Source organism: Nomascus leucogenys, chromosome 9 (genome assembly GCF_006542625.1).
Source record: "Nomascus leucogenys isolate Asia chromosome 9, Asia_NLE_v1, whole genome shotgun sequence".
Classification (NCBI taxonomy): Eukaryota; Metazoa; Chordata; class Mammalia; order Primates; family Hylobatidae; genus Nomascus; species Nomascus leucogenys.
Window position 1 is genome coordinate 108,028,743 of NC_044389.1, and position 19,937 is coordinate 108,048,679.

A 19,937-nucleotide genomic window follows, 5' to 3' on the forward strand; every position below is an offset into this window, starting at 1 on the left:
CACAGACCCCCCTTGCAGGCGAGCCCCCTCTGTGAGGACCACAGCCTCAGGCCTCCCAGGTGAACCCTTCTCTGCACACTTCCATTCCACCCATCAGCAAATTCTGTTGGCTCTCCCTTCAAACTCTGTCCTGAACTCACTCTTCTGTATGGCCTTTGCCACTGCCCGAGTCCAGGCCACCATCTCTGTCACATGGACAGTCCCATCAAGCCAGAGCTTGTTTCCTGGCTTCTAGTCATTGCGTCCCCCAATTGCAGCCAGAGGGCTTCTGTTGAAACTGAAGTCAGATGGAGCCCCACTTTTGCTCCTGCCTCCCTGTGGCATGACATCTCATCAGGGTGGGATGCCTGGGTCCAGGCACCTGACACTGGAGGCTTCACGTACCTGCCGTGTCCCCTCCAGCTCCCCACTGTCCCACTGACACCTGCTTACTCCTGCCTCAGGCCTTTGTGTAATGCCTGGTCTGCCTGGGAGGTCACCCCCAGATTCCTGCATGGCCCCTTCCCTCACTTCCTACGGGTGTCTGCTTAAAATTAGAAAACCCCAGACTGGGTGTGGTGGCTCACGCCTGTAATCCCAGCACTTTGGGAGGCCGAGGCGGGTGGATCACCTGAGGTCAGGAGCTCGAGACCAGCCTGGCCAACATGATGAAACCCCATCTCTACTAAAAATACAAAAATTCTCTGGGCATGGTGGTGCTTGCCTATAATCCCAGCTACTAAGGTGGCTGAGGCAGAAGAATCGCTTGAACCCGGGAGGCGGAGTTTGCAATGAGCCGAGATCGTGCTATTGCACTCCAGCCTGGGTGACGGAGCAAGACTGTCTCAAAAAAAAAAAAAAAAAAAAAAAAAAAAAAAAAAAAACTCCGCTCTGCACCGTCTCCCCTTCTGCGCACTCTCACTGCTATCCCGGTTCAGCACTGATCTCGGCACTGATTCCCCTGACTGTTACATAGCACTTTGCCTTTTATTTTTTAATTTAATTTAAATAGTTTTTTGCATATGGCCTCCTTCCCCTAGCTAGAATGCAGGCTCCATGAGAGCCAAGTTTGTATTTTCATGACTGCTTTATCCCCAGTGCCTTCCACAGTACCCAGGACATCATCAGTTCTCAGTAAATATTGTTGAACGGGGATTCATGAAGAAATAAGTCCAAAAATTAACTTAGAAGGATGAAAACATAGGAGAGGTCATCACTATAACTTAAATTAAGCAAGCCTCCTGTGAGTAGTTCTGAATAATAGAGATGACTAGCCTAAGAGGGGAATGGCTCCATTTATGGGATGGTGAGTTTACAACTAAGGATGGCACTTTTGTAATCAACTAAAAATACCCCAGCTCAGTTCTTTGCTAAGAAGAGGAAAGAGTTGAGAGCACTGAGAAGAGTATTTGGGAGGAATTGAAATTAAGAAGACATCTCAGGGGTCAGGCGCAGTGGCTCATGCCTGTAACCTCAGCACTTTGGGAGGCCAGGCGGGAGGATTGTGTGAGCTCAGGATTTCTAGACCAGCCTGGGCAACATGGTGAAACCCCATCTCTACACAATATACAAAAATTAGCCAGGCGTGGTGGCATGCGCATGTCATCCCAGCTACATTGGAGGCTGAAGCAGGAGAATCACTTGAACCCAGGAGGCAGAGGTTGCAGTGAGCTGAGATCGTGCCACTGCACTCCAGTCTGGGCGATAGAGCAAGACTTCATCTTAGAGAAGGAAGGAAGGGAGGGAGGGAAGGAGGGAGAGAGGTAGATCTCAGCATTAAAAAAGAAATCAAAACATAAAAAAAATTAAAATCTCAGCATTATAAAAACAAAACAAAAACAAATCATGTTCCACGAAATCCCGTTGCTCACAAACCTGAAATGCCAAGGTTTGCTCCTTGTTGAAAGTGATCACAGCTACTAGGCTTAATGTTGTCTACACATGTTTTATGTGACCTTTTTGTTTCTTTTTTTTCTTTTTCTCTTTTTTAAAGTGTCCGTCTTTTCGGATTGTTTGATCCGGGCACTAACCTGCTACTGTATACTGTTTTCTAACTAAACAAATACAGAATAAAGATATAAGGAACTTGAGGAATAAGCCCAAGAGAGCACTCTGGTCCGGGGATACGGTTGGCATCCAGGGTTTCTGCTTTTTTATAGGCAGCTAATTCTTTTCTGCTGAATTGATCGCTGTTTCATGTCATGCTTCTCAGGAGTGTATGTAACTGATGGGTGAGGTGTGGCTGGGCAGTGACTCCCTAGTGCTTCCCGCTTATTTCCGTTTTATTTGAAGCCAAGGAGAAGTTTGTTTTTGATGTGAGTCGTATGCCCAGGACGCTAATTCCAATCCATTCTCTTATCACCTCCCTGACCAGTTCCTAATCGGAATCTGCACCTCGTGGAGGTTACAGGGATCCAAAGTCATGATAACTGAGGCTTGTACTTCATCTGGACTCAGAACAGAGCAAATGTGTGCCTGGTCGAAGTACTTCCATAAGATACCCAGTGTCTTGGTGTCCTTCTGCAGCTCAGCCTCTGTCGTCTTTGACATAAGTATCGAGATTATACACGCATCACTGGTAAGGGATAAAAGGCACCCTGGAAATCCGTAAATAAGGGACTAGCAGTCATGGCAGTGCACTACATTGAGTCTGGTTTGGTCAGGTCTGAAAATGTACCTGGAATGCTTTAAGTATCTTGCTTTCTCTATTTCTCGATGTTTAATAAAGGAAGGGACATGGACACGTAGAGAAGGCTAACTGATATAAGAAATGCTGTGTGAGGCCATTTTTCCCCACACAAAGAAAGAAAGAAGAAAGAAAGGCCTTCCCTGCATGGACACCCTCTCTACTAAGAGTGTTCACGCTGCTCGTCGCACTGAAGATTCCACATCCAGTGATTTTTTTCAGTGTTTTCTTAGCTTTGAATGATGTACCTGTCAGTGTGATTATAGATTTAACCCTTAGGAGGGAATCTCTCCTGTATTTTAGCATCAGAGACCTAGATTAAAGGCTGAGGAGAGAAGATTAAATGTGGCCAAGAGAGAGAAGCTTTTCTTTCTCATTCCGTCTGGTGCAGCCAAAGGGGTAAGGAAGATGCGGCTTCTCTTACGATAGATTGTGAGGCTGCAGTTTCTATGGTGACTGGTTTCTTTTTCCCTTATTCAGCAGCTAAATGCAGCAACACTCAAACACTTGTAGCTGAGCTTGGCCTTCAGGTGGGACACTTACATTCTCCAGGCATTTGCCTTAAGCCCATATGTAGAGACAGAGCTTAATTTTTTTGCCCAAGTCATTTAGCAAGTAATGTTTGTGGGATACATGATGGATATCTCCTTCTCATCATGTTATCCCCAGATGGCTTTGAAATAGAGGCTGTTGGCTGGGCACAGTGGCTGATGCCTGTAATCCCAGCACTTTGGGAAACCAAGGCAGGTAGATCATCTGAGGTCAGGAGTTTGAGACCAGCCTGGCCAACATGGTGAAACTCCGTCTCTACTAAAAATACAAAAATTTCCTGGGCATTAGTGGCATGCACCTGTAATCCCAGCTACTCAGGAGGTTGAAGCAGGAGAATCGCTTGAACCCGGGAGGCAGAGGTTGAAGTGAGCCGAGATCGTGCCATTGCACTCCAGCCTGGGCGACAAGGGAGAAACTGTCTCAAAAAAAAAAAAAAAAAAGAAAAGAAATAGAGGCTGTTTTGATGGTAGGTGATTTTGTTAGCAGAATGTTGCACGTCCCTCTGTGATCTCGGTGCCATTGATTGAACTTGTGAGGTTTCTACCCCATGGCTGGAGCCAGGTCTGTTCTCTCAGGCATCCCCGGTGTCTGGGCCTGAAAGCACAGTTCTGCAGAGTGCGTGCTACTCTACCTCCTCTTGCCATTCCCGTTTCTTTACAGACTTGAAGAGGTTTGTCAAACAGAATCTCTTTGGGTAGAAAACCCCAGAGAAGTCCAGTTCGTTGAATGCCCGTCCCAGGCAACGTACAGAAGTGCGAGGTGGGGTTCATCGGTGGGATCCTTTGCGTGTTCTGGGTACTTGAACTGAAGCACGTGAATTCCATGGCAAAAAAGAACCAGCGGAGCTATCTAGTTTTTATGAGTATTGGAGAAAATCTTATAAGAGACACACTAAAGAGGGTAGCATTGGTCAAACAATAAATGTAACTATAAAAATTGCAAAATCCAGATCTATATAGAGTTTGCTACCGCAGCTGCTTGATCACTGGGGCCTGAGCTCCGCTGTCTGCAGTCCGTTAGATAGCAACTTGCTTTTAATCCTAAACGTTAAGAATTTAAGAATTTAGTCACCTTTCAGTTATCTGCTCCGGGAGTTCTCACTCCCAAATGGCTTCTGCTCACCGTGGATAATTCTGGCTCTTGCCAGTTCCTGGAATTCCAGGGAGGGTGAGACCATATTAGCATGAACTTAGTGCAACTGGTGTATGGGATTTGGAGGAGTGCAAAGGGGATGCATCTCTTGTTTATAAAACTAGACACATTTCAAAGTGATCATTCTGCCAGATTTTTATTTTTTGGGGGTTTTCTATTCCATTCTCTGTTAATAAAAGTAATTAAGAAAAGATTATAGTTCTTTTATCTACAGAAGATGTTATCGTGGACTTAAGCCACAGTAAAATTGTTTGGAGGTGGCTCCCCCACTCCCCTCCAAAAAAAAATTTAAAAAACCCCACCAATCCCTTTGCAATTTAGGCCGCCCGTTTCAGCCCCGTAGTACCTTTCATGAACAGACAGTTGCCCATAGCAGTTTCTCCAGGGAGGAACCTGATGTAAAGAGAAGTTTGAGCTTCTCTCTCTTAACTTTAGGACTTCAGAGGTTTGAGAGCTAATGGAAAATGAGGACCCCGTGTAATAAGGGGAGCCCAGCGGTGTGGCCATGCCACCAGGCCTTGCCCTTCAGCGCTGTCCCTCCTGCCCCCAGGGAGGGCACACTAAGGAGGCTGGTCTACTTTGCTGGGTGTCAGTAAAAGGTGTGGAGACTGTTCATTCCTGAGCTTTGTCTCTTCCGTCCTTCCGCCAGCCACCCTACTTTGAATCTGCCTGTCTCAATGACATAAAGTCAAGGAGAAGATAAAATCTGCCTCCAGTTTTGTCGCCAGTGCCATTTATAACCAGAAAGGCCAGCATGAACATGTCAGATAAACCTTTACGTGAATATATGATGTCATGCACTTAACAACTTGATAAAAGGAAAGGCTAAATTTAGGAAAGTGGAAACCTGCTTAAAGCTCCTTAATATTTAACAAGATCTTGCACTTGTGGTGACCTGCAAAGTCTCTAGATCACAGCAGGATTTATTCTTTTCCCTGCTAGCATCTGGATTCTCCTAAAAGTAAATCCATCCAGACATGCCTGCATACGTAACCACCACTCGGCAAAGGGATCAGAACACTTGGTCATTTCGCCTGTGAGTCTGTACTGATTCATGCACTCCCTGAGCCTCCGTCATTGCTGAGCATCCAATGATTCTGAGAGATTGCAGGTCTATAAACAATGGGACAGGGAGCAAGGCATGGCTGGAGTGTTAACAAACGCTGGCTTTCTGTGTGATAAGCCACTCACCTTTAGGATGTTTTTGGAATATGTATTAACCTTTCAGACCTTTCGGGATAGCATAAAAAGGTAGAGAAGGAAAAACATAATTGAAGCCATAGATGAATCACAGGAACTCCAACACCATTCTCCATTGGAAAGTGTTGCAGTGAATTGAGGAGCGTTTCTAATGATTCGCACCCCCGGGCTGCAGACTTCGTACTGGGTACTGTGCGCCTACTATCTCACATCCCCACAGTAACTTGACTCGGGAGGCATTAGGAGTCTTACTGGTTAAGTTCAGGAATTGCCAGGCTCAGAGAAGTTAATTTCTAGTCATACCTCATACAGAGAGAAGATGGGTGAGCCAGGATGCACAGATGTACCTCAAACCCAAGGCCACATTTTTTTTTTAAATGTTTCTTTTGTCCCAGTTTTCAGAAGTAAACTGGGATATTTAAAGGCTACGCAAACTCAGTATTATCATGACAAAGAATCAGAAAATGAATTCTGAGAGTATTCAGTGTTGCCTATTCAGTATGGTATTTGAACTGGAGTATGTTGCTCAACTCCTTATTACTCAGTTGCTTTTGTCGAGGGCTTTCCTGGGATTTTGGCCAGGATGATTTTTTATTGTACTAAGTAACAACTGCCCCGCCTCTTGCCAAATAAATGTCTGCACCGGGGAATGTGGTAGATGCTGCCTGTGTAGAATTAGAACCAGTGGTGTAAGGCGGAAGAGTGGCCCCATTTTTCTTGTCAGTGATTGGCTTAGGAAGAGGTTTGTGAGCAATTTGGGTCAATAATACATGAGGACATCTGCTGGTGGTTTCTGGAATAGGTTTCCTTGCTTTGAAGAAGCAGCATAGGGAAGAGGGGGCCTTGCTCTGCCTGAGAGGCCTGGAGCTTCTGCAGCCAGCTTGAGCCCACGAGGGAGGAGTTGGACTGGGGAAAGCTGTCATATTTAGGGTGTGGAAGGAGGAGGATGAAAAGAACCGAGGCCATTTCTGACATTGCTTATGGCTCTGTTCACCAGTCTTTTCTGTTCACTTGCCTTTTCTCTGGACGCCTTTGCTATGTGAGATAATGGATTTTCCTATGGTTTATACCAGGTCGAGTAGGGTTTTCTGTCTGGTCTGTGTATGAGAAGGCCCTTTAATAGATAAAGGCTTCCCTGGGGACCAGTACCATTTTAGGTGACTGGTCTGCTTGTCTGCAGGTTGGAAATGATTGCTTACTCCTTGCAGACAGAGAACCCATTGCTGCCATAGTGGTAGTAGGCTAGTGGGTTAAGGAGTACTTGAGTTATTGTCATGGTCCTGTGCATGCAAAGCACCTCTTGTATCACCATATTGTGGTCACCATTGTTTATGGTTATTGCTGTCATTCTTAACAGCATCTTTGAATTTTATACACTAGACATTCAAAGTGGGGGCAGTGGGAGGGTAGCAGCAGCACCAGGTCTGCAGTTTAGACTGGCAGCACTGGGTCTGCAGTGTAGACTGGCAGCACCGGGTCTGCAGTGTAGACTGGCACAAATGTAAGTGAGGATTTCCAGGTCTTGCTGAGACAGCATCAGAGTGAGTCAAAATTAACAGGGATGGTTGGCACTGCTGATGACACCAAGGGGCTGAAGGGTGGGTACTAGAGTGAGTTAATGCTGGAGACAGAGGCAGAGAGAATCCATTGATGCTGAGGAAGCTCATCAGAAGTGTAGGGGGAGAAGACCACAAGGTCAGGTGTCTCATCAATGATACCTGACTTCTCTCTTAACCGAATCTGAATCAATGGTCCTCAACTCAGGGGCCAGGGGCATGTGCCCTTCAGTGGACATGTGGTAAAGCCAGGAGACATTTCAATTGTCCCAGGTGGGGGATGCAGTCAGCATCTAGTGGATAGATGGCAGAGATGCAGTTGCAATATCCTACAGTGGCAGAACAGCCCCCCAACAAAGAACCTGGCCCTCAAAGGCCAATAGTGTTGAGGCTGACCATCCCTGTTTCTCACCTGGAAGTGGTTGATGGAGGGAAGCCGAGGGCAGCTGGGGTGTGAAGAAGGCTCTGGAGACTGAAGCTGTTATTAGATCCAGTCCAGGCTGCCTGGCAGTGGGCACTTGCCAGGGGGGAGGCTTCCCACCTGTGGCAGAGCACGTAGAGGGGTTTGCAAGCTCTCTGTGTTTACTGGCCTCCACGTTGGTGTCTGGGAAGGGCAGAACAGAAGCTCAGACTGCTGGGTGGAGAAGTTTTGCGCCTTCCCAGCTCTTGCTTCTTTCTGTGAAGCATGCTGGCGTCATGTTTCCATGACAGCAGTTGAGTTAATGCATTTAGGGGCCCCCTCAGCGTCCACCACATCCTGCCTGTTGTAAATTGTGTGGTTCAGGTTGTGATCTACGATACTACGGTACTAAATTTCTCATTACTGTTTTTTAACTTGATTGAATGCACAGCTACTAGATAAAATCGCTCTTTACCTCTGTAAGTAAAAAATAGAAATGCTTATTAGTGTTCAGGAATAGATTTTAAAATTACATTTTTGTTACAAATACTTCACTGGCTAAGTTGAAATCAGTGTGATCAAATTGAAGTGTCATAATTCTATTGATTTAATAAATGCTGGCCTCCTAATATCTGTTTTTCAATGAAACTAGTATTACGGGAGTAATTTTCTAGTGAACATCCGAGCACTAGGTCACTGGTAAAACAAAAGAAGAATGATATCATAAATGGCTCTGGATGGTTTTTTCAGCAGGACCTAGCATGCTGATACGAATAGAGGAATTAAAGCGTAGTTCATTATCTATTAATTTGAATGTAATACTAACTAAAACCTTCCATTGACTTCACTGAAGCCTCGTCTTAGAAATTATGCAAATTAATGGAGGCTTTGAAAAGAAGCACATGCAATATTTGAGTTCACTGTGGACCAAAAAACTGGCATGTTGGAACTGAAAAAATTATACTGTGCAGTATTTTTGTGTAAGTACAATACACTAAAAGATTTTGGTGCTTAAAAAAACTGGGCAGGGTGAATCCTATGTCTGTTTTTTGTCTATTTTATTTTATATCCAAATAAGCTGAAAGGAAGAAGCAAAGAATTGAAGGTTGACACTGAGATTGCTGCTGCAGAAAGAGAGTTTCCTGTAGCCTTTGATTGTGGAACTCAGGTTGAGAATGTGCTTCCTGGAGCCAGGCACGGTGGCTCATGCCTGTAATCCCAGCACTTTGGGTTGCTGAGGCGGTTGGATTGCTTGAACCCAGGAGTTTGAGACCAGCCTGAGCAACACGGCAAAACCCCGTCTCTACAAAAAATACAAAAAATTAGCCAGGTGTGATGGTGCACACCTGTAGTCCCAGCTACCCGGAAGGCTGAGATAGAAGTATTGCTTGAGCCGGCAGGCCGGGCGCGGTGGCTCATGCTTGTAATCCCAGCACTTTCGGAGGCCGAGGCAGGCGGATCACGAGGTCATGAGATCGAGACCACGGTGAAACCCCGTCTCTACTAAAAATACAAAAAAATTAGCCGGGCGTGGTGGCGGGCGCCTGTAGTCCCAGCTACTCGGAGAGGCTGAGGCAGGAGAATTGCTTGAACCCGGGAGGCTGAGCTTACAGTGAGCCGAGATTGCACCACTGCACTCCAGCCTGGGCCACAGAGCGAGACTCCGTCTCAAAAAAAAAAAAAAAAAAAAAAAAGAAGTATTGCTTGAGCCTGGGAGGCGGAGGTTGCAGCAAGCCCTGATTGCATCATTGCACTTCAGCCTGGGTGGCAGAGACCCTATCTCAATGAAAAAAAGAATTTGGTTTCTGTGTAAGGATGATTTCACTGCCTTTTTTGTTTTTACATGAAAATCCTCACCAAGTACATTTTAATTTTGTTGTATTAATTAATGAGAACTTGTTCTCCCCTGTGCCACATCTTTCACAATTTTATATCATGCGAGATGTATTTATCTAATGAAGTGGGGATGGGAAGAGGCATTAGCTATTTTCGGAGTCTGTGATAGCCACATAATGACATTTTAAGAGTGTAAGCTTCGGTTCTTCAGGCCCCTCAAGTAAATGTGGAGATGAGTCAAGTTCAGGCAGGTCCAGCAGACGTGAATGTTCTTTCTTTTCTGTCTTCTCTTTCTCCTGTCTCTCCATTAGTAATACTCTCCATTGCTGTCTGTAGATTAATACTCACAGCCACGTGTATACTGTATTTTATAAAGAACTTTACTGTTCACCCTGAAGCTTTGGCACCTGCCAGAGACATGAGTTGCTGCTGACTCATGATGACTGTATCCAGGCAGGTGTGTTTCTCCTGCAGCGATGGTTCACTCCTCCTGAAGCAGGTGCTGTCCCTTTCCAGGCACAGCAACCACTGCCAAGGCAAGGACTTCATCAGAGGCAGATGTTGAAAGTGGTGGGTGACTGTGGGTAGTGAGTGCACCCAGGGCAGGCTCTGAGGTTGTGGGATCCTCCTGACACCTGTTTTAAGTGAAAAAAGTGAGACATAAGCCAAAACTATAAAGTCAGGACACCAAGATATTGCAGTTTGTCCATACTCCTTTTTCCAGCATGATACTCTACTTCCTGTTTCTCACTGCACAGTTCTGTTCTGTTCTGTTCTTTTCTCTTCTCTTCTTTTCTGTTCTTTTCTCTTCTCTTCTTTTCTTTTCTGTTTTCCTTTCCTTTCCTTTCCCTTTTTCTTTTTCTTTTTCTTTTCAGACGGAGTCTCACTCTGTCACCCAGGTTGGAGTGCAGTGGCGTGATCTCTGCTCACTGTAACTTCCGCCTCCTGGGTTCAAGTGATTCCCCTGCCTCAGCCTCCCCAGTAGCTGGGATTACAGGCACCCACCACCACACCCAGCTAATTTTTATATTTTTAGTGGAGATGGGGTTTCATAATGTAGGCCAGGCTGGTCTCAAACTCCTGACCTCAGTTATTTTCTAAGTAAATTTTCCAGCTTCTCAGGGTGAGGAATCACATCAACTATTTTCCTGTCTGTCCATTATAGGATGGTGCCTGTCACATGGTATTTAAAATACCAGTCACGGGTTGGGGTTGGTGTGGACTTTGCAGCCAGCTACGTGTACTAGATCAACCACATTGATAAAAGTAACCTGTCTTGGTTAACATTGATAACATCGCATGGAAGTTGGTATCGATGGAGGATCATTGATGAAGCACCGTGGACATTTTGCTGCACATATTTCCTAAATCTTCATTGCTTAATGTAAAAACACACGAAAGTAGTCATGATATTTGTTAATTGTTGATGAAGGCTGTGACTGGCTGTAGATAAACATTTTGGAAGTAATTTTTAGGACCGGAATGCACTCACATACTTTTTTCTTAAGCCACTGAAAAGTGTGAGGAATTAACAGCAAAACTTGGAGGTTTTAAGTAAATGATCAGTGTTAGTAGCTATCACTTTTTAACTCAGCAATAGCTCTCTTTGAAAGAAAATTTTAGGGGGCTTTTGGTAGGTTGTAGGTTGTAGTGCTATTGTTTGCTTGTACTAATTATTGATTTTTAAAAAATCCTTTTTGGTCTTTGTTCCCTGGTCTGTTATAGAACCTGGTGGCTAGAGGGTGGGCTCAGACTGAACCAGGCTGCTTGGGTTTGAAGCCTGGCTTCTCTTGGTAGCTGTGTACCCTTGCTTAGGTAATTTCATCTCTCTGCGTCTTAATTTCCTCCCGCAAGAGGGATTCCACCCCACAGTCTGTGTCAGCGGAAAAGGACCATGCAGGGAGCATGCCTGCCAGTGTTTACAACGTTAGCTGTTTCTGTCCACTTATATTACAGCCTGAGCATCTCTTATCCAAAATGCCTGGGACCAGACGTGTCTCCGGGTTCAGATTTTGGAATATTTGCAGTACATTTGCCTGTTGAGCATCTGAAAACCTGAAATTGAAAAGGCTCCAATGAGCATTTCCTATGAGCGTCTTGTTGGCCCTCAAAAAGTTTCCGGTTTGGGGCTTGGGATTTTCAGAGTTGGGATTCCAGTTTGTATACACAGAACCTAGTTAGTCTCAGCACAGAGTTACTACATCTTAGTAGGAGAGTGAGAACTGCTCAGGCTCTGGAGGGAATAAAGCTGATGAAACCAGGGTGCAGAAAGAAGTTGATGTAGACAGAACCTCTTTTACGATGTCAGTCTACTGAAAATAAGGTTCCCTGAAGAGAGATTGCCGCGGTAGCCTGTTAAGACAGTCCTCCAATAAAATGAATGGCATTTTACTTTTGATCAATATAAAACTACTTTAGGGTAAAAATAAAAATGGGTAGTGATGAATGTAGATGGGAATGACATTGCTGGCATTTATTAAAGGGGAGTAGTTTTTCTGTACACAATTTGACCGGACTCCAGTACTCTTAAGTAAACAGTATTTCTTTAGTGTGACAGGCATATTTGTAAATCTACTAAGGACTTAGCAGTATATCCTGATAACAGGAATAACATCATTCTTGATCCAATAATTGCAAAGTGTGAATGATTGTCGAGAGCTTTGCAAAGGCCAAGAATGTCTCTTTCAAACGACAGTGAATTTTCCATTATCTCTCAGTACATAATCGGTTCGGCGAATCATCTTCAGGACCCAAGAACTCTGTCTGTCCTTAACATTGAGGATGATTAGGTGGGTGTTTGTGTAAATGAATGCATGCGCTCCGACTGCATTAACAGCCCAAAGTAAGTGGTCTGGGGTGATTAGATTTGTTTTTCAATGAGAATAGCTGCATCTTTTCTCATATACTAATATGGATGGACATTTACACCACAGAACTCAGCAGTTCTGTCTGTTGGCTTATTTGGAAATTCACTGGTGTTGAATACTTCAATTGTCATAAAAACTTGTTATTCCTTAGGAGTGTCAAGTGACTTCTTTTGCCTTTTAGATCATATTTCAGTGCTTCCATCCAGTATCCAGAGCCCAGTCTCCATGCATAAATTCACTGTGCCACTTTCCCAGAATCTTTTTTTTTTTTTTTTTTTTTTTTTGAGACGGAGTCTTGCTCTGTCGCCAGGCTTGAGTGCAGTGGCTCGATCTCTGCTCACTGCAACCTCTGCCTCCTGGGTTCAAGCAATTCTCCTGCCCCAGCCTTCCGAGTAGCTGGGACTACAGGTGTGTGCCACCATGCCCAGCTAATTTTTGTATTTTTTTTTTTTTTTTAGTAGAGATGGGGTTTCACCATGTTGGCCAGGATGGTCTCGATCTCTTGACCTCATGATCCGCCTGCCTCAGCCTCCCAAAGTGCTGGGATTACAGACATGAGCCACCACGCCTGGCTGGAGCGGCAGCCACTGCCTGGTGTCTGCTAGATGATTGTGAACACAGGAAGTCCGCAGAGAGGGCAGAGCTCCTGGGGACACAGAGTTTCCACAAGTACGGGGAGCTATGATTGACAGACCTTCCCAGAGGACTTGGAGTATGAGATAAAAGATGGGTGTAGATTTGGCTAAAGACTCCAAGTCGGTGGTCAAGGTCAGGCTGAGGGCCTGGGATGTAGAAAGGGCTTAGGGTTGTGGGTAAACCCTACTTAGAAAGCTGACTCTACTCAGAGAGCAAATGTTGGAGCAAGAGTTCTAGGGAGCAGATTGAAGCACAGAATCTGGAATGGAGGGAATGAAGAGGACGGGTAGACCAGAAGCCCCATGGCTGTCAGGACGCCCCTAGAGCAGAGACTCTGAGGAGAGCTGTGGTGATAGAGGCAGCCAGGGAGAAGACCCATGCCTGTCTCCGTGCACCAGACCTCAGGAATGCCTCGCCCTGTGGCTGTGGCTGGTGAGGGGCAGGCTGCAGGAGGAAGGGGGTCCTGCACAGAGAAGGAGGCTCCTGAGAAACACTGACATTCCTCTGTTAATCATTACTTATAGTTATGAATGTGCCGGCAGTGACTGAGGGCACCTCCGAGTTGTCAAACAGCATAATAATGACTGCTTAGACTTGCTGAGTACATTCCGGCCGTGTTTTATTATATCATAATTCTATAATCCCCTTTTCCAAAGATGAAAGGGTTTGTACTTAAATGGGGAAGGATATTTACCTGCAAAAGCCATGATTGGGACTCACTTCCCGCTGATGGGTACTGGGGACAGGAGTGTCTGACAGGAAAATTCACTTTTTGAGATGGAGTCTTGCCCTGTCACCCAGGCTGGAGTGCAATGGTGTGATCTCGGCTCATTGCAACCTCTGCCTCCCAGGCTCAAATGATTCTCCTGCCTCAGCCTCCCAGGTAGCTGGGATTACAGGCTCCTGCCACCACATTCAGCTATTTTCTGTATTTTTAGTAGAGACAGGGTTTCACCATATTGGCCAGGCTGGTCTCGAACTCCTGACCTCATGATCTGCCCACCTCAACCTCCCAAAGTGCTGGGATTACAGGCGGGAGCCACTGCGTCCAGCCCACTTTTAATCTTTTTTTTTAATGTTTAATTTTTTTTATTGGTATGCAATAGATGTACATACTTTGGGGTACATGTGATTAATACATTCATATAATTTGTAAAGATCAAATCAATATAACTGAGATACCTATCACCTTGAACATTTGTCTTTTCTTTATGCTAGAAACATTCAAATTAACTTTGAATCTTTGAATTCGGATGTTAGCGAGTCAATGTTGGTTTAGTTGTGATGTCTCCTCACCTGTGGCTTCTGGCCCTGCGTGGGCATGATGGCTGGTGTGTGTTAAACCACATTCACTCTCTGTACAGTAGCCTTCGATTCCTTCTGTTTCCTGATTTGCCTTCCCCCAGCCACCTTTAAATGTTTTGAAATCAAAACCACAAGGAGATACCATCTCACACCAGTAAGAATGGCTGTTATTAAAAAGCCAAACAAACAACAGATGCTGGCGAGGCTGTGGAGAACAGGGAACACTTACACACTGCTGGTGGGAATGTAAATTAGTTCACTCACTGTGAAAGCAGTTTTGAGATTTCTCGACTTAAAACAGCTACCACTCAACCCAGCAATCTCATTGGTGGCTGTATACCCAAGGGAAAACACATCATTCTATCAAAAAGACACATGCACTCACACGTTCATTGCAGCACTGTTCACAATAGCAAAGGCAGGGAATCAACCTAAGTGTCCATCAGTGATGGACTGGATAAAGAAAATGTGGTACGTATATACTATGGAATATTACATAGCCATAAAAAAGAATGCAAGTATGTTCTTTGCAGCAACATGGATGGAGCTGAAGGCCGTTATTGTTAGCAAACTAATGCAGGATCAGAAAGCCAAATACCTCATGTTCTCACTTAGAAGTGTGAGCTAAACCTTGAGCACACACGGATGTAAACATGGGACCAATAGACACTGGAGACTACTAGAGGGGAGGGGGGAAATGAGTCATGGGTGGAAAAGTTACCTACTGGGTACTATGTTCACCACGTGAGTATAGTATGCCCATGTAACAAGCCTGTGTGTGTACCCGTGTATCTAAAATAAAAGCTAAAAGTAAATAAATTAAAGGCTTTGTTTGCAACATAATGCACATCATCACCTGCACCTATTTCCTTGTGCTTTTCCTCATGCATGTAATTTTTATAAAGTGTGGATTGTAAGTTCTTAAGGAATTTGTAAATGTTTAGAGTGGCCAGTTCCTTTGATTGGGTTTTGCCGTATTTGACCGCATCCTGTCTTGTTCTGATTAATGTCCTCTTTGGACATGGCCCCAGCATTCATCATGCGTCCCACAATACAGAGACCTTTGCAGACTGCCCTGGGGACATGAAAAATGAAAGGGTCCATGCGGTTCTATAGGCGTTTACATTCTGTTACCTTGGCAGCTCGGTGCACTGGTTGAGAGTTTTATAAGCAGTTCTTCTAGTCTGATCTCCTGTTGGACACTGATGGTACTGACCAGCTTTGGGGGGCTTTGGGGAAACAGGCACTGCCCGACTGGGCTCTATGCAGTCCTCAGAGTTGGATATAGAGTGGCGTCATTGGAGTAATTAAAAACCCACTTTAGATCTGCAGATAAAAGAAAGTAACAGGTCGCCAGATATTTTGGTACTTCACACCCAATTGATGTATTTGGAAATCTCAGGATTTATTTGCAGCTATTATTTCCTCAGGGATAGACTGCAAATACATTTATTTATCCACTGCTGTTTATCCAGACTGTGAGTTATGAGGTGACCTCCATCTCCGCAAGATAAATTCTGGTATCTGGAGTCCAGCCAACCTCCTCTATTGCTGTGTAGCTGAAGTGGATATTGAAATTTGTTTTCTTAGGAGGCAGGAAAGCCCCGTCTCTCTCACATAAGGTTGCTGTGAGCAGGTTATAAAACTGCCAGACCCCTTTTAGGAATGGGGTGTTGCTCACCTTTATTGAGTAGGAGACAGGTTCTAATCGTCTGTGGGGCAGGTTTGGATTCTTACTTGCAGGCATCTCTAAGATCATGGCATCTTGAGTACCCCTACCCGGACTCGTACGGGTAAGCCGTGTGCCACCTTCCTCCCAGTAACTGGTAAGCTGTGTGCTCTTAGACACGGGAGGTGGGGGCAGACTGTGGGTACAGGGTGCTGACTGAAGCCCTGAGATGTGACTCCAGTAGCGAGAGACTTCGTTTTCTGAAGACACCCTGCTGTGTTAGGATGACAGATTGCCTCCCTTACTCTGCTGTGCTTCAGTTAATAGCACCTAGGACGAGCAGAGCGGTGTAATGTGAATTTTTGCTTAGTGTAAATTTAAGCATGGCCAGGAAGCCTTGTTGCCTCTCCCTTGGAAAAGCAATTTAGCCTGCAGAAAATAATTAAATCCGTGGTATCTGGCAATAATTAGAAATTTGAAACGGGGAAGGTTAATTGTTTCCGTAAGATTTTGGTTGCCCAATAAAATGCTCCAGGAGCGCATCCGGACGGTGGCTGAGGTCATTTACAATACCGTGGCTTTCAATGTTTTCATCTTTCTCCCTGCAGGATCACGCAGATTTGCGAAGCCATTTCTTCACAGTTGGGATGAAGCTTGAGACAGTGAATATGTGTGAGCCCTTTTACATCTCTCCTGCGTCGGTGACTAAGGTGGGTTTTCCTCCCTCGCTCTTTGACCCAACCCCTAGAGTGGATCAAATTAAGCCTTTCAACTCAAAGACGACCAGATGAAATATATTCATGCAAGGCTATCAGCAATGCCAGGCGAAGCTAGGGAAGATTGCCGGCCCTCCAGTCCAGCGCTGCTTTAAGCTGTTTTTATTACTGGTGGCACAGAGTGACTCTAATCAGATGCTGCCTCTTATCATGGATAGGGTGAATTTTTCTTGTGTTCTGTTAGTTGTCCACTGACGAGTTGCACGTTGTAATCATTACAAGGGTAATTGGTTCTTCCTGCACAGGTAGTAGTAAATATGATGTTTATACTTGGAAAATACATGAAAATGGTGCAAAGCAAATTCTCACCTCCTATGTCTCAGTATTTCTCTGTTCTTTGTCTTATCTGCCCTCATTGACTAAAGAAAAACTCATGCTTCTAAGATCTACAGATTCAGAATAAAATTACCTTTTAACATAAAGACATTTTTATAATGATCTGTTAGTCTTTGAAGATTGTAATATCCCAGCGGGTCATGGTGGCTCACATCTATAATCCCAGCTCTTTGGGAGGCTGAGGTGGAAGGATCACTGGAGCCCAGGAGTTCAAAACCAGCCTGGGTAACATAGGGAGACCCTGTCTCTACAAACAATAAAAAATCTTTAAAAAACACTATAATATCCATTCCCCATTAAAAGAAGTTTTAATGACATAACCTCTGGTAAAATCAAAATGGCTTGTTTCTACCTTAAGTGTTCTCTTACAAATGGCGTGGGAAACTTAGCATTCTTGGCCAATGTGTGTTTTGGTGAATGGTCTTTTGTGTACTTCACTAGGAGAATTTAATTAAAGATTTAAATCTGTTTTAATTTCTCTTTCTTAAGGATGTGGGATTTTCTTTAAGGAAAATCACTTTTCATGCAGTGATTAGTGTTTGTTATTTGAGTCATGGGTTTTTAAAAATTTATGATTTGGTAACACTTGAGGAATTTAGTAGTGATAATGTGTTACAGAATATGGAAATTGGTTATAAAAATGAAATGCTTTCTAAATGTTTTTTCTTTAGTGAACATAAATTATTTTTATAACCATTAAAGTAGCTTATTTCAAGGATAACTTTAGGAGCTGGGCACGGTGACTCATGCCCGTAATCCTGGCACTTTGGGAGGCTGAGGTGGGATGATCACCTGAGGTCAGGAGTTTGAGACCAGCCTGGCCAACAGGGTGAAACCCTGTCTCTACTAAAAATACAAAAATTAGCCAGGTATGGTGGTGCATGCCTGTAATCCCAGCTTCTTGGGAGGCTGAGGCAGGAGAATCGCTTGAACCTGGGAAGCAGAGGTTGTAGTGAGCTGAGATCTTGCCACTGCACTCCAGCCTGGGCGACAAAGTGAGACTCCATCTCAAAACAAACAAGCAACAACAAAAACAAAAGGAAACTTTAAATATTTAAGGTTATTTATTTAAAGAAAAATATATTGGCTTTTGCTTTATAATCTGGAGGTTGAAAGTCGTGTATTCCTGATTAGCATCCGTTAAAAACCTTTTATTTGAAATGGCCTTTGGGGTTCTTTACTGTGTATCCTGCCAGTTGTCGGATATTTTTCCAAAATGGGCAAATGGTACCCTGTTGAATCCTAGCCAGAATTCCCCTTTGTTCCGTTAGTGGGTGCTGCAGTCATGCCAACTGCCCATCTGTCTGCAGATGTATCACACTACAGAGTCACTTCACCTGGTATTTATCAATTAAACTCAAAAGAGTTGATGTGCATAGCTTGTCAGTGGTAGTGTCTCTCACCATTCTTTTTTTTTTTTTTTTTTTTTTTTTTTGAGACGGAGTCTTTCTCCATCACCCAGGCTAGAGTGCAGTGACATGATCTCGGCTCACTACAACCTCTGCCTCCCGGGTTCAAGCTATTCTCCTGCCTCAGCCTCCCGAGTAGCTGGGATTATAGGCGCCTGCCACCGCGCCTGGCTAAATTTTGTGTTTTTAGTAGAGATGGGGTTTCACCGTCTTGACCAGGCTGGTCTCGAACTCCTGACCTTGTGATCTGCCCACCTCAGCCTCCCAAAGTGCTGGGATTATAGGCGTGAGCCACTGCACCCGGCCTCTCTCACATTCTTATGCCTTTAAATAATTCTTATGCCTTTAAATAGTTGTAATATGTAATGTTAGAATGTGTCTACTAATCAAAATTAATTTCAGCCCAAATATCTTTTTCTAGTTGGATAGACTTCCAGTGATAGTTGGTTTTTCCCAGTAAATAATTTTCTCTAAATAGATCTTATTGAGGGGAGGGAGAAAGTATTTTTACTGATTTCTAAACTGTGTTTTCCTTTTTATTTTGCTTTTTCTTACCCTTTGTAGCAAAGATAAAATAGGTCATGCTGTTTCGTATACACCCCTCCTTCTCTTACTGACCATGTTTTGTATAATGCATGGATTGGGATGTGTGCATCTGTCTTTTAGAACCTAGGTGGGCACCTCCCCAGGTTCAAGACTCATCTTCATGTTGTGAGGTATCAGGATACTCTTAGCATAGAAGATATTTATAGTAATTAAATGTATTTCTCTAAATACGGGGAAAGTACTTTGGAATATTATGTTTGAAAATATAACACACTGTGCTGTCATTACTCATCACAATGAAAATTTCATTTTTTTTCCACCTTGGGCCTTTTCTTGGTGGCATAACTGTTGAAGAAATATGTAAATGATGTTACAGCAAACAGACAAGGATGCACACAAGGCGTGTAGTGGATCCAGTATTTTTTTTTTTTTTTTTTGGACAGAGTCTCGCTCTGTCGCCCAGGCTGGAGTGCAGTGGCGCGATCTCGGCTCACTGCAAGCTCCGCCTCCCGGGTTCACGCCATTCTCCTGCCTCAGCCTCTCCGAGTAGCTGGGACTACAGGCGCCCGCCACCACGCCCGGCTAATTTTTTGTATTTTTAGTAGAGACGGGGTTTCACCGTGGTCTCGATCTCCTGACCTCATGATCCACCCGCCTCGGCCTCCCAAAGTGCTGGGATTACAAGCGTGAGCCACCGCGCCCGGCCTGGATCCAGTATTAAATGATGAACCTCCAGCAGTCCAGCCAGGGTGTGTTTTTGGTGTTGAGATACTGGCAGATGGTGATGATGTCATCTGTGTAAGCGAAGTGTGTTGTATTGATTAGAGGAAAGGATACTGGCATTAGAAGCCTTGTGTTCTGTTTCTATTTCTGCCATCTCTTAGCTGTGCAGTCTTGGGCAAGTCAGTTAACTGCTCTGGGCATTAGTTCTGAGTCCTGTGGGTTATGGACTGGACAGAGCACAAAACAGTGCTTCGGACTATTTAGGAACATGAGCCCTGACGGATTTGATGAAACTTACTAAGCTTTTCC

The 19,937-nt window shown here is 44.5% G+C and overlaps 1 protein-coding gene across 1 annotated transcript in view; it reads left to right on the forward strand.

Moving 5' to 3' along the window:
* Window positions 1–19,937, forward strand: part of SFMBT2 (Scm like with four mbt domains 2) — a 247,993-nt gene that overhangs the window by 141,799 nt on the left and 86,257 nt on the right. Inside the window, exon 8 of the mRNA XM_030819341.1 lies at window positions 16,447–16,548. Coding sequence (XP_030675201.1) covers window positions 16,447–16,548 — 102 coding nt within the window. The remainder of the gene's footprint in view (window positions 1–16,446; window positions 16,549–19,937) is intronic.